This window comes from Synchiropus splendidus, chromosome 12 (genome assembly GCF_027744825.2).
Source record: "Synchiropus splendidus isolate RoL2022-P1 chromosome 12, RoL_Sspl_1.0, whole genome shotgun sequence".
NCBI lineage: Eukaryota > Metazoa > Chordata > Actinopteri > Syngnathiformes > Callionymidae > Synchiropus > Synchiropus splendidus.
Genome location: NC_071345.1, coordinates 14,523,684 through 14,549,631, shown reverse-complemented (window position 1 = coordinate 14,549,631; position 25,948 = coordinate 14,523,684). Strand labels below are relative to the sequence as shown.

The 25,948-nt window shown below is 40.6% G+C and overlaps 2 protein-coding genes across 3 annotated transcripts; both read left to right on the top strand.

Annotated features, from left to right (window-relative positions):
* Positions 1-628: 628 nt before the first annotated feature.
* LOC128768720 (carcinoembryonic antigen-related cell adhesion molecule 1-like) lies at positions 629-8,809 on the top strand. Of its 2 annotated transcripts, none has more exons than XM_053881783.1 (10): positions 629-741; positions 1,086-1,409; positions 1,477-1,758; positions 1,837-2,103; positions 5,216-5,488; positions 5,557-5,808; positions 5,926-6,025; positions 6,648-6,679; positions 6,750-6,790; positions 7,397-8,809. In XM_053881783.1, exons 1-10 carry the CDS (start codon positions 696-698, stop codon positions 7,583-7,585), a joined length of 1,806 nt encoding a protein of 601 aa, XP_053737758.1. In that variant the 5' UTR covers positions 629-695; the 3' UTR covers positions 7,586-8,809. The 2 variants fall into 2 exon arrangements, with proteins under 2 accessions (XP_053737758.1, XP_053737759.1); XM_053881784.1 differs by having other exon boundaries at positions 634-741; positions 1,089-1,409.
* A 2,146-nt stretch (positions 8,810-10,955) lies between these two features.
* On the top strand, positions 10,956-25,560 carry LOC128767903 (carcinoembryonic antigen-related cell adhesion molecule 5-like). Its single transcript, XM_053880266.1, has 15 exons — positions 10,956-11,013; positions 12,454-12,762; positions 13,592-13,873; positions 13,949-14,215; positions 14,280-14,354; positions 18,690-18,980; positions 19,526-19,801; positions 19,871-20,122; positions 20,568-20,837; positions 20,949-21,200; positions 21,272-21,541; positions 22,714-22,965; positions 23,034-23,315; positions 24,108-24,362; positions 24,523-25,560. Exons 1-15 carry the CDS (start codon positions 10,956-10,958, stop codon positions 24,609-24,611), a joined length of 3,480 nt encoding a protein of 1,159 aa, XP_053736241.1. The 3' UTR covers positions 24,612-25,560.
* The last annotated feature ends 388 nt before the right edge of the window (positions 25,561-25,948 follow it).

Here is a 25,948-nt window from a genome sequence, read left to right as displayed (position 1 = left end):
TCATTTATTGACAAAAAAAGGGAACTTTTCACCCGTACGGAATGGTTTCAGGACTGCTTCCTGGACTGACAACGACATGGTACACGTCATTGTTGGATAGATACAGATATGGAAAACAAATACAGATCACTCGAAAATATGAGGGAATCGTTCATCATCATTTGTTGACCTGAGAAGGTTCCTGATGGTGAAACTCTCAGTCATCACTCCTCATTCATGTTCATTTTCCAATGGTAATTTGCCAGTGGGCCTGAAATGAAAGGAAGAGAATGAATGTCGGGAATTTCTTTTTCATTTCTTCTTTCTGTCTTGTCTGATAGTCCTCAATTCTGAATTTGTTAAATTTTGGTCCCATCATATTTGTTTGTTGGCATTAAATATAAAAAGGAAACATGCAAAACCATCAACAGAATATTTTTTTTTTATGAAAAACATTTTTTGTTATTTTCATTTACGTTATTAAGCTCTTGTGGTGGAAGAAATCTCCCATTACATGATATTTAATAACTTGTCTCGTGTTCCAGAATTTGCCACTTCAACCACAAGAGGGCGAGCTTCTGCAACTTTCTAGTCTTTCCTTGTAAGTCCATAAAAAGGGAGGGGCCTGCCGTCTCACCCTGACCCTGAAGTCCACCCGTCTAATGTGGACAGTTACACTTGTATCTGAGCTCTTCACTGCTTCACCAGCTTGATCAATGGATCTGTTAACAATCATTGGAATTGTATTGGTGGCCTCTAAAGGTAAGAAGTTTGTGTAAATGAAGGTTTTTCATTGCAGTTCAATGTTGAACTTGTTTCTCTCTACAACCTAGAACGCACTGGAAAAGTACATGAGCCGTTTATTTGGCTATGTAATTTTATATCTGACTCATTTCTTCGTTTATCTTCCGCGTAAATACTGATAGTTAAAACTGAACTTCAAATCAGCCTCCAAACAGGAAGGACAGCTGTAGAACCATACATTTATTCATCATATTTTCTTTTGTCTTTCTCCGTTGCTCGAGTGCTCACACCTTCTTCAAAAGATGTCCACATGAGTCTTAAAACAGCCTTTTCTCTGTCTTTCTTTGTTTTTCTGTCTGAAGCAGCCGGTGTGTTAGCAGCTGGATCTCAGGACGCAGCCGTGGGAGAAACAGTGACGTTCAGGGTGACACTGTCACCAACACAAACCCCATTCACTATTGACTGGAGATTCACCAGAGGCACTGATGTAGTCTCTTCTATAATATCCTCCCTCCCCACCATTAACAAGACAAACCCCGAGTATGAAGACAGGATCACACTTTTCAGGTCAACTGGATCCCTGGAACTGAGAAATGTCTCAACCAATGACAGTGGAACCTACAGAGCTAATATTCTGACCACTGAAGGAGAGTCCATCGAAGATAGTACAGATCTGCAAGTTCATGGTGAGCAGCTTCATCGCTGACGGTGAAATGTCACAGTAGAATAACTCTGGTCTCTTGTTTCCTCCAGTTCTCATCACTGGTGCTAAACTGACTGTCAGCCCTGAAGACTTGGTGGAATTCAACAGTTCTGTCACCTTCAACTGCTCAGTCGCCTCCGGGTCCTCGCTCGCCTTCCGCTGGCGGAACATCAGCTCTGAGATCTCTGCCAGTGATGAAGTTCTAATCACTGACGGAGGAGCCAAACTCACCATCCTGAATGTGACTCGCTATGACCAGGGACCCTACAGGTGCGGCGTGTCCAATGCAGTGAGCAAGGACATCAGTGATCCAGTGACTCTCTCCATTAGCTGTGAGATCCTCAGTCAACTTTATATTCTCTCATGTTAAACATGACCTCAATCATTTTTTTTTTACTCCTTTTAACCAGATGGACCTGACGAAGTGGATCTCCAGGTCTCACCATCACAGGAGCACTTTGAGGAAGGGTCCACCATCCGACTGAGCTGCTCATCTTCCTCCAGTCCTCCTGCACAACTCCAGTGGCTCGTGAACGACACCCTGCTGCCCAACACTGGACCAGAACTTCTCCTGACAGATGCTACTGAGGCTCAGAGTGGAGGTTACAGCTGCCAGGCCTACAACAACAAAACTCTGAGATACAGAACATCTCCTTCAAAAGCTGTGACTGTGCTGGGTAAGTTCCTCTGCTTTCATTTTTGCCATAAAATCTTATATTCTTATATGTCATGATGTGTTTATGTTTGAATTATCCAATATATCCATTGGGAAATAATGAGGGAACTTTTAGAACATTCACAGGAACATGGAATCTCTGCCAAAATAAAAGCACAGCAAACTTCTTGTATAGAATCCATGCGTTTTCTAGTTACCACTCTGGTTTCCTCCCACTATCCAAAAATCCCGCACAGAGATTGTTGAACGCACACACTTCTAACGTCGTCTGTGATGGACTAACAATATATTCAGGGTGTCTCCTGAAAGCAACAGGATGTTAACAAATTGACGGTTTTCTGACATCACATGTGAAGACGTGCTGCGTTTCACGGCTTGATACGATGAAATATTGCTAAAATGCCTTCTAGTTTGTTGAGTTGTTGTTTTGATTTGGACACTACTAGAAGTAATGAATTTCCATTGAAGTGACTCATAGTCGGTGCACCAAGCCATGATTGGTAGAACAGGTCCAATGGTGCTTTTGAGTCAGTTTCTCTTTAGTGTTCACAGCTGTCTTGTCTGAGGGACGTCCAAAGTTGCTGAGCGAGCGTTTCAAGTTGAATTCTTTAGTTTCTCTTCATGATATGAATATGATCAGCGCTAAGTTACTGAATTATTTTGTTGTTATTCATCAACAAGTTACTGTGGTCAAAGGTCAACCACCATTTTAGTGCAAGTGCGAAATCAAAAACAATGATGCGCTTGAGCTGACTTCAACCAAGAATCTGTGGGTGGTGGCTGGAAACAAACCACTTTCAAGTTGCATCATAAATAGAACTGGCTCTTTGGGGTCTCAACTTCTCCAAACCATATGAAGTCAGGATGCAAATAACAACAATGAGAACAGATCAGATGTGAGATGCAGTCAAACGTTTCAGCTCTCTCATAGAATCCATAGTTTTGTCATCTCTCCTCTTGTTTCATCCAGAGCCTGTTTGGGGATTTTAATAGTTAACTCACTCAAATGCAGCAGGGAGGAACTCATTATCAGCCTGTTTACTTTGGTTGCCTGCTGCCTTGTCAGCAAAATGTCTGTTGTGAAGAGAAAAAAAATCTGACAATGGCACATAACAGCTCTTATACAGGACATATATCTTTATTCATGTCCATTTTATTCATAGCTAATGTAAACAACAAACAAGCATTAGCAGCTAAACAGAGTAGCATAGACAAAGGTTCGAGGATTGACATGGAGTCATGTTCCATTGTATGTCTGGGAAAAAAAACTACCCAGAATTAAGAAAATATCAGACACTTGGTATGTCATATTGTCTTGATATTTTATATCAATCTTTAATACACAGATACTTGAATATGCTGCTGCATTTGTGACATGTTGCAAATAACTTCTAGGAAGCTGTTCATTCTTCTGTTGAACTGCGATATTTAACTGAAAGTCTAACTGGACTGAGTTCATAATAATAAACTTGTTTTCATGCACATAATATTGTACTGCATGATCAGATTCTTCCTCTTAAAATGATGGCTCTTGTGCGTCAGTATACATCCTATACACAGCGCTGGCCACACTGCAATTTAAAGGAACTTGTGAAGCTCAGATGCTGAGTTATGTAACTGTCATGTTGAGTCAAGAGAGGAGAGCAACGGTCTGGCGCTTCATGACTTACAGTCCTCTACGTTTGTCCAACCTTGTGCAGTGCATCCGATTTCACCACCTCTCTGTGAAGCACGCCTTCATGCTTTAACATTGGTTCTTCAACAAAAATCTCTTGAGAGTTCTTAAGAATGAATCTGGTTGCCAGGTTGAGTGAATGAAGAAGAGCGACAAACAAGGTTGTAAAGTCTCCCTCCTCAGTCGTAACTCTGAGGGGTTTAAGCCAAATCTGTTGCGGTCTGCGTCTCCTGATAGACACAACGAGGAAGTACAACAAGTCTCAGTAACTGTCCCAACCAAATATGGTCAAAATAAAAAGGTCTCTTAATAGGAAGTAACCGCTGAAACATTTGTCAGTCATTCTTGGAAATTGAGGAAATTGTCAGTGAGTAAAACTCGGCTAAATTTGACTGAATGTTCCACACGGCAAACGGAAGAATCCAGGAAGTGCTACATTAAGTCACAATGTCACGTGGTTCGAGTCTAAAGTCCTACTTAAATGCAGCCCATCAGTTAAGATGACATCGGCTCTGTCAACTTATTTATTAATTAACTTTTTGGTGATAAAGATTGTTATGAGCATAAACACATAAATCAACTGGCCTGATAAAAGTATTGCTCAGCTTCAAGACTCATAATTTGACTGCATCAGATAAAGTCCACCAGACTATGGAACAGAAGTCCAAAGAGAAAGGCATCTGAACCACCAGCAAGGTCACAGGAGGTGGAAGCTCTCGTGGTGCATTCAGGGACGGAACACAATGTTTCTTATCAGTCAACTTCTAACAGCGCAAGTAGTCCAGTTCTCATGAAAGAAACTTGTTTGTTGTTTGTTGGGACAAATTACTGATGCTAACTTCCCACCGCCAGCCCTTAGAAAAACCTGTCCTTCTCACAAGCTCACACTCATCTTCTGTTGGACCACTCTGGACAGGTTCTGACCACTGCATCCAGGCTGTACCACTTCTATTATTAGAGCAGGTTCACTAACCTTTTAATTTTGAATTAAAAACAAGTTGTTTCAGTGTCACTGAGGAAAAGACAGGAGGCAGAGCTGGAGGTAGCAGAGATGAAGATGCTGAGGTTCTCTCTGGCAGTGAGCAGGATGGATAGGACCAGGAAGCAGTAGATCAGAGGGACAGCACATGTCAGGTGTTTAGGAGACAAAGTCAGACTGAGATGGTTTGGACATGTACAGAGGAGAGAGAGCAAGTACAATGGTAGGAAGATGTTGAGGTTGGAACTGCCAGGCAGAAGGTGGAGAGGAAGGCCAAAGAAGAGATTGATGGACGTGGAGAAGGAGGACATGAGGTTTGTAGGTTTGAGAGAAGAGGAAGCAGAGGACAGGGTGAGATGGAGGAGGATGATCTGCTGTGGCGACCCCTGAAGGGAGAAGCCGAAAGAAGAAGAAGAAGAAGAAGTAGAATTGGTCATTGATATTTGTTTTCTTCAACAGTGAAAATAAGTGCAGCTTCTCTCACGGCATCAACAAACCTCCTGATCGAAGGGATGAGTGTGAATCTGAGCTGTGACGCTGCCGGCTCCATCTACTCCAGGTTGTGGTGGAAGGATGGAATCGCTCTGAATCCAGATGACAACATGATGCTTGTTGATGGCAACCGAACTCTTTCTTTGAAGTCAGTGAGGAGGTCAGATGATGGGGTGTATTCCTGTACACAGAGTAACCCCCTCCAGAACATCCGGATGAACTACGCGATGGTAGTCAACTGTAGGTAACACTCTGGACAGTTCTTTCTGTTTTCTACTGCAAGACTGATGTCATTTCCTGTCCTACAGTTGGGCCAGAGCAGGTCACCATCACAGGACCAGATCAGGTAGAGGTCCAAAGTCCTTTCACACTGACCTGCACTGCTGAGTCCACTCCAGCTGCCAACTTCACTTGGAAGCACAACGGGATAATGAAAGGAAGTTCCTCTGTCTTCACTGTTAAAAAAGCACAATTGTCCAACAATGGCACCTACGTCTGTGAAGCTCAGAATAATGTCGCTGGGAAAACACTGACCAAAACACATGAGCTGTTTGTGAGAGGTATTGATGTCCCTTTGGTTTTCTTGTTGCCAAAAGTTGACTTAAATCTAATACTGTCAGCTGTACAGTGAAGACAGTTCATCGTCACCTCTAAAGTCCCCTTCCCCAAAACCACAGAGAGTCCTTGTCCCCCTGGCTGCATTGCTGGAATCGTTGTCGGCTGTCTTGTCGTCATCGTCGCTGCTGCTGTGGGAGGATTTTTTCTCTACCGGAGGCGGTGAGTCCTTTTTATTTTCATTCAGGTGCACAGCCATGCTGGTTCCATAAAACGGTCACACTCTGGGTGTGAACACATCTATTGTACCAAATTAAATGAAACTCAAAGGGAAACGTTTCGCTGCCTCTTTGCGCTGAGGATAAAGATTAACATCTGCAACAGATGCACTTTAGTCAGCTGCCGGAAAGAGGCAAGAGCCGAGGCAGTGATCTCTGATGTGCTCCACACTTGAGACGTGACTGTCTCCATGCTGCAGCTAAGACTATTTTTTTCGTTTTCACGCTGAGCTTTCCCACCATATAAATGCGATGCTCTGCCTCTTGTGATGTCAGCTCCAAACACCTACAAATCCCTGTTCTGTGGTCTTGCTCAGATTCATTGAAGTATCTCCACACGTTTCGATTGTGTTATCACAACATCCACCTTTTGCTATGTAGTTTCGGCACAAAAAAATCTTTGGGGTGAAATATATATATAATATATAATAAATATATATATATATATATATATATATATATATATATATATATATATATATATATATAGAGAGAGAGAGAGAGAGAGAGAGAGAGAGAGAGAGAGAGAGAATTATTCACTAAATTCATGTATTATTCCCAAACAGGACAAAACAGAAAAAAATCACCAGCAGAAGAGGTTGGTAAAGTTTTTATATATATTTTCATATTTTGAACCTTTATTTATATGTTTTTGTATGTGTGTTTAGGAACTGAAGGGGAGAACAATCTTTCGTTTGCTGACAGTCAGGTACGATCAGATTAAGATACGTCTAACCACAGTAGTTCCTGAACTCAAACTATTTCCTAATGTTACAACAACGTCACCATCAAGCAAACCCTCCACACAATTTCTCTGCTTGTTCCCATCGACGTTTAGAAATCATTCCAAATTGCCTGTGTGGGCCACGGCTGCTGTCTGTCTCCTGGCGTTACCTTAAGTAACTGTTTTTGTTGTATGGACGATTTGCTATCTACAGTATACCCCTTTAACTGTAAGCACACGGCTGTTTAGCAAGCTTTAAATAGCGATGGACCCGTTGTTACATGTAGAATGTGCCGCCATTTGTTTTATGCATTGCGTAGTCCCCAGGCAGTTATCACGCCATGCGAGCGAGGAGGGGCTGCTCAGGCGAAATAGGTCTTCACTCTGTCTCTTAAGAGAAGTTCTGGTCCCCAGTTGGCTGCAAGCACCTGTTTTACTGCGTAAATTTCAGGTTCAGAATCCAGGAATGCAAATCTCTTCATGGTGATGCTGGCCCTGATCTGACACATTCAATCTGGGAATGACAGACGCCAAGCAGGCGATGAGCATGCATTGATATTTGTGGTTCCTCTCCTCCTCTCCCTTCCTCAGGATTTGAACTATGCCGAGGTTAGTTTTTACCACAAGGCCAACGGTGACTCTGTCCAGTTAGGATCATCGGATCAATCCACTGACTACGCAGAGGTAAAAGTGAAGACCCCATCTTCCCCGCCGAGCTACGACGCTCATCTCAAGAGAGTGAAGAATCGAGCACCTCGGCCTGGGTTGAACTACTCATAATCTGCTTTGGACCTCTCCAACAGGCCTGGTCTGAGATATTTGTGTTTTAGTTTTTAAACTGAGTCTCATTTCATGAGGTCCAGTCGACACAGCAACTGTTTGTTTTGAATTTTTCATGCAAGCACACGTACAATTGAGAGGTTTATTTCAGGGCAAAGAAACACTTCCTGAGTTGAAAGACTGAAAACTGATTCTACCGCACTGTAACATAGTTCTCTTTTCAGTCTGTCAGGATTCTCCAGACCTTACAGCTCATGTACTTGAAATGAAATTCAGTTTTTCAAATTTGGAATCCATTGCAGCACTTTAAGCACAAGCAGAAATTCTTTAGGGGGTGGGCACCGGGGAAAAGATCACAGCCACACAGAAAGTACTGCCTTCACCAAATTAAACGTTAATTTGGCAGCGTCATTATTCATAAAGTATCATTTGGTGAGTAAAAAAAAGTTGTAAATCTCAGCAGTATTTGCTGACTATTATTATTATTATTATTATTATTATTATTATTATTAAATGAAGAAAAAAAACGTCATACATTTTCAGTGTCTTGTTAAAATATAAAAGTACTAGTTTTTTATTTTTATTTTTTGTGGCTCATTCTGGTTTTTTATATCCATTAGTAAGCTAATCCATGGCGTGTGTGCAGTTTCTCGCCGACATTACTTTCACAGAACTCCGCTCCGACAGACACAATGAGAACTTCAGCTCAGTGATCCTTGAACCGAGGTTAATGTTTAATCTGTTGTCATGACATTCGGCACCACAACTCAACTTTCTCGTATGGAATTTTGTGTGGTGTGTTTTCCCCCATTGTATGTTGAGTTATTATTATATATTATATTTGAAAAAGTTGCAGTGTTTTTGTCATGTTCATGCATGTCATACAACCAAAGACCTGTTCAGAGAAAAGTACATTTTATGAGTTAAAAAAATCATAAAACAGCAATTTAAGCGCCTCGTTTGACTTCCATTTTTGGAAGTTGATGCAACATGAACATATAATGTCTTCCAAAGATATTTTGGACCTAGAATACTTTGTCAGTCTTGCTAAGCCAAATTTAATTTGTTTGTAAATATTGTTGATGTTGTCAATTAAATTATTGCACTTGTGGGTGGTGTGACCGTCGTGTTCAGCGCGCAGTGGTCAGTGAACGCCTCACGAGCGATTTACGTCACAAACGCTTTATTTATGTTTCCCTCAAAATATACTTTTCAAAACATGTACTCAACCTAAACACTTTGTTCCTCCAGCCTATTCTCTATTGTTAGGTGGATACTTCAGATTTCCAAAGTATCCAGCTTTTCAAACAGAGGCTTTTCGACTTTATGGACTCACACCCATCATGTGTTTTTCCATGACCGTGTGCGTATGAAATTTTTATTATTCAATTCATGCCCGTCAAGGAACAGGAAGTACAAAGTGCCTATTTGTTTACCGCTTGTATAACAATAGATTTTAATGGCAGATTCTATATACAGAAGAAATTTAGACAATGCAAATAATCTTAAAAATACAAATGCATTTGCACAATAAGACTGAATTGAGTTCTTTCTTATGAAACAGATCTTTCTTAAACAAAACGCCGGTTGTACTTTATCAAGTGGGGATGCATGATGAATCATCATGGGCCAGATTTCAAAGTTCAATATCACAATTGAGATAAATATTCTTTGTATTGTATTTGGGTGTTTCCCGCCACGGCAAGTCAGCATCCTCCACCTCAGCCTACCTTGCACATCCTACCTCGTCACACCGATCCTCTTCGCATGCTCCACCGCTAGATCCATGTACCTCAATGTTTTGGTTTTATCCGCTCTAAAATATTTGTCCCTCACATGACCCCGCTTATCAGCGAGAGGAAACATCATGGTCGACTGCTTCCACCTGCTGGTTAAAGTAAGCAAGTGTTTTCATAGGAACGACTGAGAGCATCTTGTTGTCAAATGCATTGTATGCAATAGATTTATGGGTTATTGTTTGCATGATGGTGAGTCTTAAACTTCAATTTAAATTTTTTAATTCATTTTTTTCAGTGAAAAATATAAAAATATTATAATATTAACTCCCACAATGAGGAGTCAAGTATTCTGGGCGTTTTATCAACAGGCGAGGGAGGTCATCCATATCAAGAAGACATCAAGAGAAGCTCTGCATTGTGTAACAGTTGGGTTTGATACCCACTACTCCTGAACAATAAAGGCCGCTGTTCCCCGATGTACCTGGCACTGACACCTGTGGTGCGTAGCGGGAACGCTAAAGGAGAGTTTATATAGTCTTTTTCTTTCTTGTTTTAATAGACGAAGAAGTGTGATGGCCGTGTCTCCAAGTGTGGAAATTGGCTTTTTATCTTGATAATTAAACCAAGAGCAGTCTTTTCTCCCCACATCATCTCATCTTTTATTTTTCTCTTTTGACGCTGAGGAAGACCTGAACCATTACAATTGGAAGGTTGAAAAGAGCAGCAGCAATAGAGGCAAGAAAGGGAAGGCAGTCAGGAAGAGCATCACACAGAAAAAAATAAATTAAACTAGATTAAAATAGGTTATTGCACCAGAGAGACGCTTATTGCACATTGAACAAGTGTCCATTACTATGTAATAGTAATAGTAATTACTATGTAATGCTGCCCCCTCAACCAGTCAAGGTGAATTAAACAGCTGCACTATTTCTCATCTCTATGGACCTTCATGAATTGAATTACATTTTTCTTGTCATTTTAAAGCAAGAAAACTCACCATACAGTACACAAACAAATTCTCTCAACAGTTCTATGTAAAAGTCCATAGGAAACATGAGCTGAATATCGAGGCTTCAAACTCTGGTTGCGAAGTCATGTTTCCGTTTCCTTCACGCTGAACAATGGCTGATCAAAGTGCACAGTCGGGGGTCAGCCGTCACCGATACTCATTCACACACTCATCCAGAGCAAACAGACCGGCCTCTGCATCAATCACCAGTGTGTCAGCCACATCACGCAGGTGTGCACACAGTCTGACCCCTGCTCCATCTCAACACTTCACTGCTGTACTCGTGCAGCTCAGTGGGGAACTTAGCAAATGCATCCTTCTTTCATGGGGAATTACACAAATGAAGCAAGTAGTGATGTGACAAGGTACTTTTAGGTCTTGTTGGCTAATAACATTGTATTGCAAGGGGACAATGAACGATAAGCTTCAATAAATACAAACACAACTGCAGGGAAAACTCACACACTCCCGCTCTTATTACCTGGAAACTTAAGATATCATTGAATTCTCTCCTCTTGGGGGCGCCAAAGATGCTTTTGAGTCAGTACTACAAGGTATAAAGACTTGCATGTACCACTGAGGTTCATGGACGTGATAACGGAGGACAGTGTGACTAGGGAGGATGCGCAAGATAGGAAGAGGTGGTGGATGGGAAACACAGAAAGACAAAGAAGAAGAAGGTTAGCTTGGGTCTACGGTCTTATCTTCCTCAAATAGTAGTGACTCAGCAGTAGAGGAATGAACAGCCACTGACCAAACAGAACATATGGAGACAGCAAGAAGCAAAACAAAGGCATATTAAGGTTCAAGTTATCAATATGGAATGTGTGCAAATAAAAATATTTTCCAGAGATATGATGTCTTTTTGAATAATGCTGACAATATTATGTATTTATGTTTTTTGTGTTTTCAGAGAGCAACACTGCATGATATGAATTGAATATTAATACTGTGCAATATGTCGCAGAAAAAATCTATATATTCCTTTCAAATGTATTCATTTTAAGTATGTAATCTCACTCTAAAAAAGGATTAATATTAGTACAACTACTTATCTACAGTATCTATCTCAGCTGAATTACGACACACTCGCATTCATCTTCCCGAGGGACCATATTTTATGAAATTACACCTGAAATTCCTGATCAACACAAGCAATGCCCCCCCCTCATCCCAGCGGCCCACTGTGTTCATACATTCCATCTGTCAAAATTTATCATGCAGCAAACGAAAACCATCCAACCTTTTGTAACTTTGTCAAGAGGGAACACCAAGTGACCAGAAGCACCTGAAGATAAGGAGGTTTTGTTTGGTATCTATGAGGGGGGAGGCAGGACCTCCTGCCACTATATTAGAGGGGCACAGATACACTTTTGAGCACTGACTGACAATGGGACGGAAAAGCGAAGGGATTTTACTGCTGCTGATTTTCATACAAGGTATTCTTTATTTGCTTTACCTTGCGTTCTACTATAGTTTCTCAGACTGAACTTGTTTCTCTGGGATTCAATTCAATACAGCAGAGAAAGAAATTATTTTTGCTAGGACTCTGAAATCATTTGAAAGCAAAAAAAAATGCTTTAGTCTAAAAAAAACAAAGCTTGAATAATGTAATAATACAATGTTATATTACATATCTATATCTATATCTATATCTATATCTCTATATATATTTATATATTTCATTGAGTTTGAATTTATATTTCATGGAATTTAAAGCTCTTGTGGGCCACATAAAACATTCCACTGAACTAATATTTTCTAATTATTCATGCATTTTTATTTGTCTTATCATTTCTTGATGTATTACAATTGTCAGCAATATTTTATATGATGATCAAAGTGGCAGCATTGGTTTGTCCAAAACATCAATATATTAATTCAATTGACCCAATAAACATGTAAAGTATCTCTTTTTGTGCATTCATTTGTGTGTATTATGCCACATCGATTCGTAATATTTAATTTCACTGAAGGGAAAATACGTTTTGTTTGATCGTTATATGTTGTATTCTTGAGTGGTAACTTAGTTTTATCTGGTTTAAAATCGAGATTGGTTGTTTTTTTAATTCTCAGTTTGTCACACTTTGCCAGCGATGAGTTCATTGTTGCTTCCTCAGGGGGTTGTGTGTCTGGATCTGTCCGGGTGGTACCGTCCATCAATCCAGCCGTCGTGGGCGACACCGTCGTTCTGTCTCTGTCTCCTCCGGCTACTTTGAACTCTGGACGCTGGTCAGTGGGAGAGGCGCCGATCGTGACCTGGCTGGGAGAGCAACTTGCGGTGTTCCCGAGTCACACTGGCAGAGCAACGGTCAACGTCACCACCGGAGCTTTGACTCTGACCTCTGTCACCACCTCTGACACCGGAGTCTACACAGTTCAGAGCGATGAGACGGACTTCTCTGCCAACACTCTCCTCAGTGTCCTGGGTGAGAAATGATGTTGCTGCCTCAAATTCCTGAAGTCAAATATCTGTCCAGATTGCTTCATATGAGTTTTCTATCTCTTGAGCATACATCATTCACTACAGCTAGCACTCGTCTCCACCCACGGCATCGCGCCCACACTCTCTTCTTCGCCTCCCTCGAGGACAGGAACATCATCTGTGTTGAAACACAAAGGAGGCATACATGAAAATCTTTAACAATCCATCGCCATTTAATATATATTTCTTGTAATGTCTTTAAATTGTTCGGAAATAGAAAAGGAAATGCTTTGATTCATGTTGATTTATACTTGGTATTTCAAACACACTTGGAATTCAACAATCCACGCCGCAATCACCCATTTAGGAACAGTTACAATGTTGGATTTTCTTTGGATAATACTCAAAATTTTGACCATGAGCGATAGCGGACAATGCGGAATAGAAAATGTATGCATCATTCAAGGGCTGGTCATGGGGGCAGCAGTCAGAAATAGACACCTAGACCTCCCTCTCCAAAACCCGATGTGATAAAATGAGATATATTTGCCTCTAATAATATATCATAATATAATACAAAATGACATTTTATCACATAAAAAAGGTACAAAAATGCTTTGAAATGAAGGGGTTTCTTGTATCAAGTGAGGAGGTTAACGGTGGTGATGGTTTCTACTTTAAAACTCACATTTAAGATGAAGAAAAGCAACTAGCAAACTACATTGAAATAGAAGTGATATTGTCCTGTTTAAAGTTTGAGTCCTTGTACGAGTGAGCAGCTCCACAAACACGTTGGATCCTACTTCTACTCCAGTTCCATCTCCTGTCCACAGAGCCAGTCTCAAACGTGACCCTGCAGGTGAACCACACCTCCCTGATGGAGCTGAGAGCTTCAGCCGTCGCCAGGTGTTCCGTATCATCAGGGTCGTCTCTCTCCTTCGTCTGGATGAACGGCAGTTCCGAGGTCACGGCCGGTGAACGGGTTCAGCTCAGCGACCAAAACGCCACTCTCACCGTTGTTAACGTGACTCGCTATGACCAGGGACCCTTTGTGTGTTTCGTGTCAAATCTGGTCAGTAACGGCAGCAGCGACGCGCTGAACTTCACAGTCGTATGTGAGTCATCCTCACGAGGACACGGGTCCCGACCATTTTAATTCTAGAGTATAAGTGTATCCGCTCCTCTTACAGACGGGCCTGATAACATGGCACTCACAGTAGATGGGCAGAATTCCACTAGCGTTTCAAGTGGGTCCAACGCCTCCCTGCTGTGCACGGCTCAGTCCAATCCACCAGCTCAGCTCCAGTGGGCTTTCAAAGGAGAACTGATCAACACCACAGGTGCACACCTGCGACTTCACAACATCAACGAGGGTCACGTCGGACCGTACACATGTTTGGCCTACAACAATGAAACTAAGCTGAGCAGCAACGTAACCGCCGACATCCGGATAAGCAGTAAGTTCCTGCGTCAGTGAGTCAAAGGTTCTCCAAACTAAACTGGTATTGTCTTTGACTCTAGATGCTGCACCCGGACCTCGGTCACTTAATCCGGGCCTTCTCTTTGTTCTGGTTTTATTTGGACTGGCAATGATGGGTATGTTTATTTAAGTCAAACTGAAGCTTGAAATCTCTCATGGCGAAATGGATTACATGGATGAACTAGACATATTAAAGATAGCAGGGTGCCAGCTGATGTGACTGTTGAGAAATTGGACATAAAGTAAAAGGCTTCTGGAGACACACCTATGTAAATGAGAGAGTTTCATGTTTTGCAGCCGGTCGACTGCAGGAGTGCTCATGACATCACTTGTAATCAAACATCGCGGGTAGCACACACACACACACCAAGCAGCTGCTTGACCGACATACAGGAAAACCAGTTTCACATGACTTGTGATGGTGTAAAGCTTGTGTCAAGTCAGAGTGTACTTTCTTCGTATTCTGTCACTGGTGTGATGTCTCCCTCTCACTCCCTGCTCACTGGTCAGATAGCTGACGTTACAGTAAGCATGAGCCGGAAAGATGGTTTTAAAAGTGTTATATATGATTTCTTCACTTGGCAAAGAGGGAGGTTAAAAGAACTAATAATAAGCCTACAAATCTTTTTTTTTCTTCCAGATGCTGACAGCTCCATCATTCATAAGTGGGCTGCCAAAAATATTCCATCTTAATTTTGAAGAAATTGAAGGTCTCTGCCTCCAATTTACTTTAAAAAATCATATGAAAAGAACCTGACTTGTTGTGGAAAATTAAATTAATATAATAAAGATCATTTCACCAGAAAAATAGCAGATATACACAGTTTAATTTCAAATAATTTCACTATGAAGAAAAAAAAACGGTAGAAAAGATTGTCAAATTATGTGATGACTTTGATAATAAAAGCTAAATATTGACAATATCAAAATAAAATTCAGGAAGTACGTGACAAGAAAGGAGCGTTTGTGATGTCATTTGAGTTTGGAATGGGGTGTGAACAGGTGCTGGGAATATTGACACAGTGAGACTCATCATGGGGATTTCAACCTTGGCCTCAGTTTAAACTCTGGCCATAAAGTTTATCACGGCGTTTCGATGGAAGTTTCTCTTAATCAGCCGATCTGAATTGTGAAATTTTGCACGACTCACATGTTTCCGGGAACGTTATTAAAACGGCTTGCTGACGTGCCCTTCAGCAGGACGTCAGCCAAGACGTAATGTAAATCAGTACTCAGATTCTTGAACAACTGTGATGAATCTCCCTTTTTGAGTCAGCAGTTGTCAAAAAATAACAACAAAAAAGCCTCTTCCATTCAGCAAACTTAGTTCTGTAATGTTGGATTCAAAAATTAATGTATTTGCAGAAATGCATTATCATTGCAGAAATCAAAATATTCAGACTCAGTCAAGAAAAAGGCTGCATTGAATTATTCACCAGGTAGAGAGGTGGGCGATATGATGACATTAAATCATGAACACTTAGTACCGACATTCTCACATTCTTTCTATACACTATAGATCTATGCTGATGCGTTGACTTGTCCATCACTCGCAGCTGAGCAGCGCAGAGCTCCTCTTCCCACACACACTCTCAGCATAGAAGCCTATCAAATGCTTAACATCGAGTTGTTTTTAAACCTCTACCTTGACCACACACCTTCACGACAGAATGATGGATTGTTCCTCGTCGAACGCCAAAGACTGCACCGCGAAGCTAACAGAGCTAACGGCTAACATGGCAACTCACTTCAAAACTTTACTGACACATGGAAACCATCAAAGTTCCCTAAACACTTACGGTATAACCAAATAAACACTCTCAAAAGTGTTAAGAGATAAAGAGTCAGTCTTTGTTATGATGCTGGGGCCAAGAATGTCCAAACCATATGAACGTAAAATCATGCAAAAGAGACTGGGATGACATTAAAACAGTTGTTTAAAATCATGATGTATAGATCTTTGTTGAGGCATTTTTTAAACAAATACATTTTCTATTTGTTTCTTCAAATTGTATGCCAAATACTTGAGCTACAATGTCTCACAAATGAAAAGTATTTTTCGACAGGCCATTTGACTAAGCACAATTGCGCTTTGCCCAAGGTTCCTCTGGTGGTGTGCCTGGGGATTTTTGCGCGCTGAAAACTACTGATCTTAAGTAAATATTTTTTTGTTCTCCTCACTAGAATCAGACTCACTGCGCCCATCTGTTCAAATTTGCTCTGAAGTTTTATGATTCAGATTGAACACAGAATATATTAATTTGAATTTCCAACCTCCAGAACGCACTAAAGTGATCAATGAACGACCCCATTTTGCATATTTATTACAGAAAAAGTGATAGTAGCACACACCATTTCGCACCATTGAGAGACTCGCACTATCACACGCTTGCTATTTACATACCCTAATGTTGATAAGACTCAGAGTGTTTGTGATCAAGTGGATTATCTGGAAAGTTTTAATCATGTTTCTAATCCCAGCAAGTCCTTCTTATCTAAATAAATAAAGTCATTTGTGTCAAGACATTATCTATTTTGTTTTGTCATAATTTTGTGTTTCCTCTATTGGAATGTTTTGGGTTTTTTAAGTAGAGCACAATTGTTGACATTTTTATTGACTGTCAACTTTTTAAATTATTTATCCCATTAGTAAAACAGTCTCAGTAGATACTGTGGTCTTTGGAAATAAAACTAAAACCACCTCTTAATGTTCCCCTGTGATTAAATGCTTGCACCATGGAAAGAACATTCCTTATCTCTATTGTTTAGGGATGAATTCATTCTCCTCCATGGGGCTGTGGTTACAGTAAACAGAGGGAAAACAAATTCAAAGCAAAGTATGTATCAAAGGTCAGTGGGGAGTGGTTGTGGTTCTCGACAAATGTATTCAGAGTTTCATAAGAAATGAAACTTGTGATCAGTGATCCGAGTGTCCATTATGTGCAGCAGGCGCGGCAGGAGTTTGATCAATATCACAGCAGCAGCATTGCCAAACTGCAATTTTCCACATTAAAAAAATTCCAATTATAGTGGCACCTTTGTTTGAGAAAGGTGTGGAACAGAAAAAAAAGTGTCATGAGCAAGATGGTTTATTATCCATCCTGTCCAGTTGGTTTGAAAGTGGCCAAACAATGAAGGTTTACAGTAAATGAACACTCCTTAGTGCCAGTCCAGGAGGGAGCCAGTTCAAAACAAGGTGGGGCTGCGGTGACATGATGGTGGGAGGATTTGCATCGCCCAAGCGTGGCGCATTTAAAACATTGAACAAATATTAATTCTTGATAAGGGAGTTCTGGCCTAACAAGTTTCCATATTGAATTCAGCGTTTGAAAGATTCACATCCCAGGAGAATGGGATCTCCGGCACTGTTCATCTTGATGCCAATGATCTTGGGGTTCATCTCAGGTAACAGTCTTTCATCTTTATACCATAGATATGAAGAAATATAATTGTTTGTTTATTTGTTTGTTTTTGTTCTTTTAGTCAAACATTTTGAGATTTTTTAATGTCTTTTTTTTGGCTCGAAGATCATTTAACTTTGACATGACTGACTGACATTTCTAAGCCCCAGGTGGCTCAGATGTGTGGCACTGTCGTCACTGTGAGATAGTTTTTTCATGTGTGTTGGCAGCTGGCTCAAAAGCAGTATGTGAAACCAAGTTCTTTTTCTTTTGTGTTCAAGCACTGTTTTTGACATTTTTATTGACTGTCTACCTTTTAAATTATTGGTCTCACTTGATACTGTGGTCTTTCAAAATAAAGGTAAAACCATATCATATAAGTACAGCACAATCAGTATTCATTTTTTTGTGGTAGATACTTTAGACTACTTTATTATAATAAGGATATTACGCCTCGAAACTAATGTAATTACACAATTAATTCATTGCAAAAAAATCATTGATGCAAATCGTAAAGTTTAATTCATATATAGCATGATGTCATAACCAAAACATCCATGACAGAGGAGACTAGATGAGATTGTGTTTCCTTTAAAGACAAACTCTATTTTTCTTTGCATGGTGGGTCATGACCCCTGAGCTAATGGAGAAAATAGCAAGTAAATCCTGTGACACGTTGTTTTTGTATCTCACCCCACCATTTCAGGGGAAGTGTTCGGAATGAGCTTGACTTTCTGGCTCACCATGATTCATAGTTTCTATTATTTATTTATTATCGCTGGAGTCATCTATTTTTGCTGTTAGCTTCTCTCTTCCATTTAAAAAGTCAATAAAACAACAAAATGTGTTCCATTGTAGTCTTTGAAGTCTTTGAAAGCATGAGAAAAAAAAACAACACTTTCATTTGTTCATAACTGCATTGTGTCTTGATATTGCATTATTTATTGGACAAGTTCATGGTTCCATGGATAACCTTTAAATATTAAGAATAAATGTGTTTCTTTAACTGCTGTTGCGTAGGTTGACTATGACGTTGTCCCTCTTGCCCAGGTGTCCACGGCCAGACGATCCGTGCCTCTCAGAACCCAGCCCGACTGGACAGCAACATCACACTCTCCAGCACGTTCGTAGTAAGCCTTGGTTCGTGGACGTTTGACTCGGACATCATTGTGATAGTCTACCCAGGAGGGGCGAACATTAGCGCTGACTGGCAGGACCGTGTTGAGTACAATCCCGCCACCTCAGCATTAACGCTGAGGTTGGTGCAGCTCAATGACTCTGGAGAGTACAGACTCCAGCAGTTCAATGCCCACCCTGCCAGGTTGCAACTCGAAGTCCAAGGTAAAAACATCATCACGCTTGGTATTTGCATTTCCCACATATTTCCTGGTATCGTTGTTGATTTGCATGGCAATTGAAAACCAGTGTTGGAACACAGGGTCATTAGGTTTTCAAGCTTTCACTATTTACTTCACTATTTGCTCCTGCAACAGTGCTGTCAACATAGCCAATAAAACTAGCAGAAACTGGAAGGCTTGGCTTTATAAAATGTGTATAATTGCGTCACTCTACTGTCATGAGACAATGGTGAATAAATCTGTTGTTATTGCCCAATAAACATTGTTTTTATAGTGTGTTCCAGTAGCAGCAGAACTAGGACAAACAAGACGGTGACTTCCCCAAAAGCTATACTCACGCGGGAAAAAGCAAAAATGCCAAAAGATGCTTGATAAAACTGAAAAGCAAAAACAAACCTTTGTGATATTTTTCTCAAAATGTTGCCATTCAAAACACATTTGTTATTTAAATATTTCTCCCACCATTCATACAAATCCCATAATGCACTGCAACAACCTGGGTCTTCTCCTCCTTACTTGTTCCTACAGCACCCATCTCAGCCGTGATGGTGAATGACGCCGGTGCCCTGGCGATACACACGAAGTCCTTCACTCTGACTTGTGAAGTAGATGGCCTTTTTCATCAAGTCGTTTGGTGGAAAGACGGTGACGTGATTTCAGCCGACAACACAACAGGCTTCGGAACTGACAACAAAACGATGACCCTAAATCCCGTCCAACTCTCGGACGGTGGAGACTATCAGTGTTGGGCCGCTAATGCTGTCAGCAACATGACAAGTGGCAGCTACAGGCTCGTGGTGAACTGTAAGTACACAGTCATATTACATCAGGAAGTGTAGTAAATAAAATAACCATGTCCCCTCAACTCCACAGACGGCCCCATGAGCCCGGAGATTGAGGGTCCGACGTCGGCTCTGACGGGAACAATTGTGAAACTCAACTGCTCCAGTGACTCTCAGCCGCCCAGTCAACACAGCTGGTACTTTAACAACACGTTGGTGTCGCAGGGCTCTGTCTACAACATCGGACCGTTGACCACCAACATGAGTGGAGAGTACACTTGCATGGCCTCCAACGGCGTCACTGGGAAGAACAGCTCCACCACCACCATGCTCAATGTTTTCGGTGAGCTGCAGTCCCTCAGGTTCTTCTTGTGGATGTTCATTAGTGCTGGCATAGTGCACGATGCCAGGGGCAACAGCACTCACTTAAACGGGAATTCTGTATATTTTAATTAGGATTTATTCACCACACTTTAATTGTATTTTTATATCAATATTTGATACCAGATATTTACGTTTAGTGGTGCAGACTCTTTGCTGTGTTAAGTGAACAGAATGTAGTTTTTCTTGGGCTTCTATCCTCAGTTTTGTTTTTTTTTTATATATATAAAACTAAATGTCATTGTATTTGCTTTGGTGATGGCAGCACATTGCATAATGTGACATGCTTGGGATTTTGCAGTGAAAAACATTCACTGAGAAATCGACTTCACACACAATTGATCTGTTAAGTCATCTGAAGTGACTTTCTCTCGTGGTCTTCTTTAATAACCTTTCTGTTTCTGCAGAACCCGTTACCAGGGTGTCGGTGGTTGGATCAGACCCAGTCCTGAACCAAACATTCAGTTTGACTTGCGACGCTCGTGGAACTGTCCACTCCATCACCTGGTCGTATCAAGGCATGCCACTGTACCCTGGTGGCAACAAAAACCTCTCCATGGACAACGCGACCCTAACCTTTGACCCTGTGATGCGTTCTGACAACGGAAACTACAGATGTGAAGCCTCCAATCCACACAGTCGTCTCGCCAGCGACAACTTCACCCTGACGGTTTCGTGTGAGCGCTCAAACCACCTCTTTGATTTTCAAATCGATTTGCATTATTGTTGCATTCTGCTGAGTCATGATTATCGCTGTACTAGTGGCTGATGTTCGTTTGATGTTGTAGATGGGCCTGAAATGGCAACCATCATGGGTCCAAGTGTAGCCAAGGCGGGTGAAAACGTCACCCTCACATGCATGGCAGCGTCACACCCTCCCAGTCAGTACCAGTGGTTTCATAACAATTCTCAAGTGGCCACCACATCCAAGCATGTGATCCTGGGTTCAACGACAGACATGAGTGGGAATTACACCTGTGTGGCCAGCAACCACGTGACAGGTCTCAACAGCTCCGCCCACTGGACACTCGTGGTCTTCGGTGAGGCTAGGATTGATGGTGAAGTCCTCAAGCAAAACAGTTAAATAACTATTGTTCTAAATGGTCAACAGAGCCAATAACAGCGGTTAGAGTGGCACCAACCACCAGTCCAGCAGTGGAAGATGCCTCCCATCAGCTGAAGTGTGAGATAACCGGATTTGCTGAGCAAGTGACCTGGATGAAGGACGGCAAGCCACTGACTGCGGACAACAGAACGGTTTTCCACATGAGGACCGTGACCTTTGACCCTCTCCACCGCAACGATTCTGGGCACTACCAATGTGGGGCCATGAATCCGTATGAAAACAAGACCAGTGCCTTATACAAGCTCGCTGTGAACTGTAAGTTCCGTACACACGCTTGATTCAGAAGTTTCCTTTTTTTTCTGTGGATCGGAATTTAACAATTGAACTTCACCTGACTGTACGTTATGGTTGTGAGTAAAAGCTCATAAAACACACTTACAAAAGTCCACACAACAGAATCTCAATTACTAGTCCCTTACTGCATCCCGCCCCCCACCCAATTATTTTGTGGCCCCTGAGCTGTTATTCCTCATGCTTCTCTTATCGACGATCCTATTGCTGACACTGTGATTTTTCATGTGCATTTTAAATTTTACATTTTTAAACCATAACTCCTTGAAGGTTAGTCCGTTAAAGAATATTCAACAATAACACCTGAAAAAGGTGACCCAGTGCTTTGCGCTCATTGTCATTGCAGCAGTTCGGCCCTCTTGTCGCTGATAGAGTGAGAGACCACAAGGCTGCTCAGTCCCACCCAGACTAACTAAAAACACCTGGATATTGCTCACATCATCTGGCAGAAAATGTGAATAATAAAAGTCCAGGAGTGAATGTTTGTTATTGTAAATATGTAGAATAGTTCAAAGCTCACATTTATCATCTGAGTCGGATTGTGAATGATATTCTAACAGGTTATGAAGCTGAAAACTCATCTTAAATTTTCCAATTAATTTGTTTATAATTTGTTAAAATCTCATAGTATTGTTGAATAAATGGCACCTATTGAGAATGTCTACACAGTAGGCACAGTTCTCCAGCCTTGTTTTTCACTGGTAAAAGTGAAAAAAGTTCTTGCTCTCCAACCAGCAGTCAGAAGACTATCGCTGTACTGTTGCTTTGAGAGATGTATGCGACAGCGTGTCAGCTGACCAACACCAATGAACAGCCCTGTGACTTGTGGAAAAAAAAATCTTTGTGGCCATAACAGATTTGTGTTTGAGTCCCTGAGTTGGAGCGCTTCTGTCATTGTATAGTCACTTGCTGGCAAAACATGTAGCATGTCAACCAGCCACAGTCACAGCACATGCATGGCAGGCGAGGTATAACAGTTATAACATGACTTGAATAAAGCAAGAGGAAGGCAGTTATTTGATGGTTGAGAAATAACTGTTACCTAGAAAGTGCCTTAAGATGAACTTCTGGCCAGGACAGTTTGTGTTTTGGTTGGTGTGTTTGGGTGCTGACTTGAAAAACTGTCTGTGTTGCAGATGGACCAGACCTCCCCATGATTTACGGCCCATCCTATGCTGAAACTGGCCAGTCTGTGGTCTTCAACTGTTCTGCTTCATCATATCCCCAGAGTGAGTTTAGCTGGTGGTTTAACAGTAGCCAGATAGGCAGTTCCCGAACCATAGTATATGACAGGGTTTTTCTGAACATGAGCGGCGAATACACCTGTATGGCCTCTAATAAAGTGACAGGAAAGAACAATACCAGCATGAAGACTCTGTCTGTTATTGGTGAGTAAATGATCCATGTCAGATGAGATCAAATGTAAGCTGTTTTCTCAGCTTTACTGTATCAACAGAAACTATTCAGTCTGTGCTGGTGAGAAACAGCGGCACCCCAATCGACCAGCAAGCGTTCAGCCTGACATGCGTGGTTGACGGCCCGTTCGAAGAAATTTACTGGATGAAAGACAACGTGGCCCTGGGAATGAACGACTCAAACCTGCAGGTGTCCAATGGCACCGACAACAGCACGATTCACTTCAGACCATTAAAGCTGCGTCACGATGGGGAATATCAGTGTGTTGCTGCCAACAAAGTGCGCACCTACAAAAGCCCTTCATTTGAGCTGCTGGCAAACTGTGAGTGACTATGTAAAACCATATAGTTTATCATGTAAAAAAAAGTCAAAGAAGCAAAGAAGTGCAGGATAACAGACGAAATATATATTTGAAATTGATTGAACTGCAAAAATTAGACTAAACATTCAACAGAATAAATAATAGAAATAAATTAATAGGAGTTGAAAGACTCGAAATAACGAAATATTTAAAAAAAAAATCGATATATTTTACGTAATATAAAATTTATGTTAATTTTAAAATAAATAAAAAGTAAAAAAATAAAATAAGAAAAATGAGACTGATCAAACAAATGCAGTATGATATTGTGCTGTAGGGGAAAAATGTGTAAAAGTGTGTGTAGTTAGACGGTATTGTTAAAAGTGTATTGTGAGAAATATTTTTAAAACTACTAATTTTTAAACAAATTAAATTAAATGTGAACTTCATAGATAGATAGATAGATAGATAGATAGATAGAGAGAGATAGATAGAGAGATAGACAGATGATAGACAGACAGATAAATAGATTGACTTCCTCTTTCACAACTGTGGCTTAATGCTTTTGAATTCATTTCAACAAAAATTAGTGTCCATTAAATCATCATGATAGATAGATAGATAGATAGATAGATAGATAGATAGATAGATAGATAGATAGATAGATAGATAGATAGATAGATAGATAGATAGATAGATAGATAGATAGATAGATAGATAGATAGATAGCAAATATCACAGCACATAATTCATTGTTGAGGCAGTGAAAATGGCCTGTGTTACCTGTGTAACCTTCTGTTTTCTTGTTTCTAGATGGTCCACTAAACATTAGCATCACTGGTCCAGATACAGGAAAAGATGGCACCACAGTGACCCTGACATGTTCTGCTGACTCAAGACCAGATTCTCATTTCAAATGGTTGCTACCTAACCCATCATTATCCATAAGCAATATGCCAACCCTTTCTTTCACAGCAACAAAATCTATAGAAGGGACATTCACCTGTGAAGCAAGGAACCCTGTGAGCAACGTCACTGCGACGGCGACCAAAACATTCACCCTTTCCGGTGAGTAAATGTCCCTTATAGAGACAGAATCTTAAGCTGTTCTTTTTCTGTCACTTGTTATGGCATTAAGGATGATGAACTATATCACACATTTAATTTGGATGATGACTTTATGTTAAACAATATCATTAAAACTAACTTGAATTTTCACCTCCTCCAGGTGTTGCTTCTGCCTTCCAGCTCACATCTCAGAACCTTGTGATTCTGACGGTCCTTCTGTCTTCGTGCCTGACCTTGATGCTGCCATAGACTCCTTTAAAAAGTGACACAGACTTTAAGTTATTCTTGTAGTGTTAACCTGGATTGTTTCTTTGTTGCTTTGATTGAGTTCAGTAAATCAGTAAATCCCTAGATATAAAAGTGATTTGTGCTTGCAAAGAACACATGGAAATTAAACCAAAAGAGATTCTAATGTTAAAGTTGGCTGACCACCTTCCAATATTTCATCATAGACATTTTTTAGTCAGAATGCAGCACATAATTACAGCATAAACATATCGAATGCAAACCAAAGCATTGACAAAAGACAGTGAACTTTCACCCATGCAACACTTAAAACACTACAGTCTTTCATTTTGTGTGTCACTGAAGTGCACCTTTAGTTTCTCTCTCATCGTGGATGACGTGATTGTATCACACTTTCATAAAATAACAGTACAGAAGACAGATGATTTTTAGAAAAAGCAAAATGACCTACATTATTTGATTGATTTAACAACCAATAAATCCATAGCCTTGAAAATAGAATTATTTTTTTTCTTCTGTTTACTCACTGACTCTTGCTTGCTGTTTGTTGGTTTGAATTTAATTATTTAAGAAATATCCACATGAATGTAATACAAAATATAACTTATTCTGGAGCTACTTTCCTCGTCTGTCATGAAGGAAAGGCAATTTAAATCAAAGTGATGTGGTGACCAAGCTCTGGTGTACTAAACTGTAATTTAAAATAATTCTGTTTTTCAACGTCGAAGTGCTCGTAATTGTTTATTTTATTCATGCAGTACTTAAATTTCCCATTGGATGTCGCTTTTTCGTGCCGTAATCTGTCTATTTTAGTCGCAGTATGTCTTACGTTATGAAGACGTTTGAAATGAATCGGCACTTTTTGCCAAAATGCTGAATTAATATGGATATAGAGAATGAATAACGATGCAAATCCCTAAATGTAAAATAAACTTTTTCCCGTCAACACAAATCGTGTGTTCATTGTTGCTGTACCAAAGTATTTCACATTTCTTATCAAGGGTTTTAAATGAGAAAGTTAGCATTGAATGTCTTGTAATACCTATATAACCAGTAAAATAAGAGCCTAAGGAGATGTAGATATTTGGTTTAGGACTACTTCGGTTTTCTTGACAAGTCAGCAAAGGGTCACAACAGCATTTTTTATGGTGTTGTCCAAATTTAATGAGAATTTTGGAAAAGGCTGAATTGTAGAAGAAGGTCATAAAAAGGAGTGGGAGATTGAAGTGGACGGTTTGGTGTCTGTATATTGGCCATAAATGAGGAAGGAATGGGTCATGAGATTGAAGTAGATTTCCAAGTGAATCGTAAAGCCTTTCACTGGCATCCAGGTCGATTGA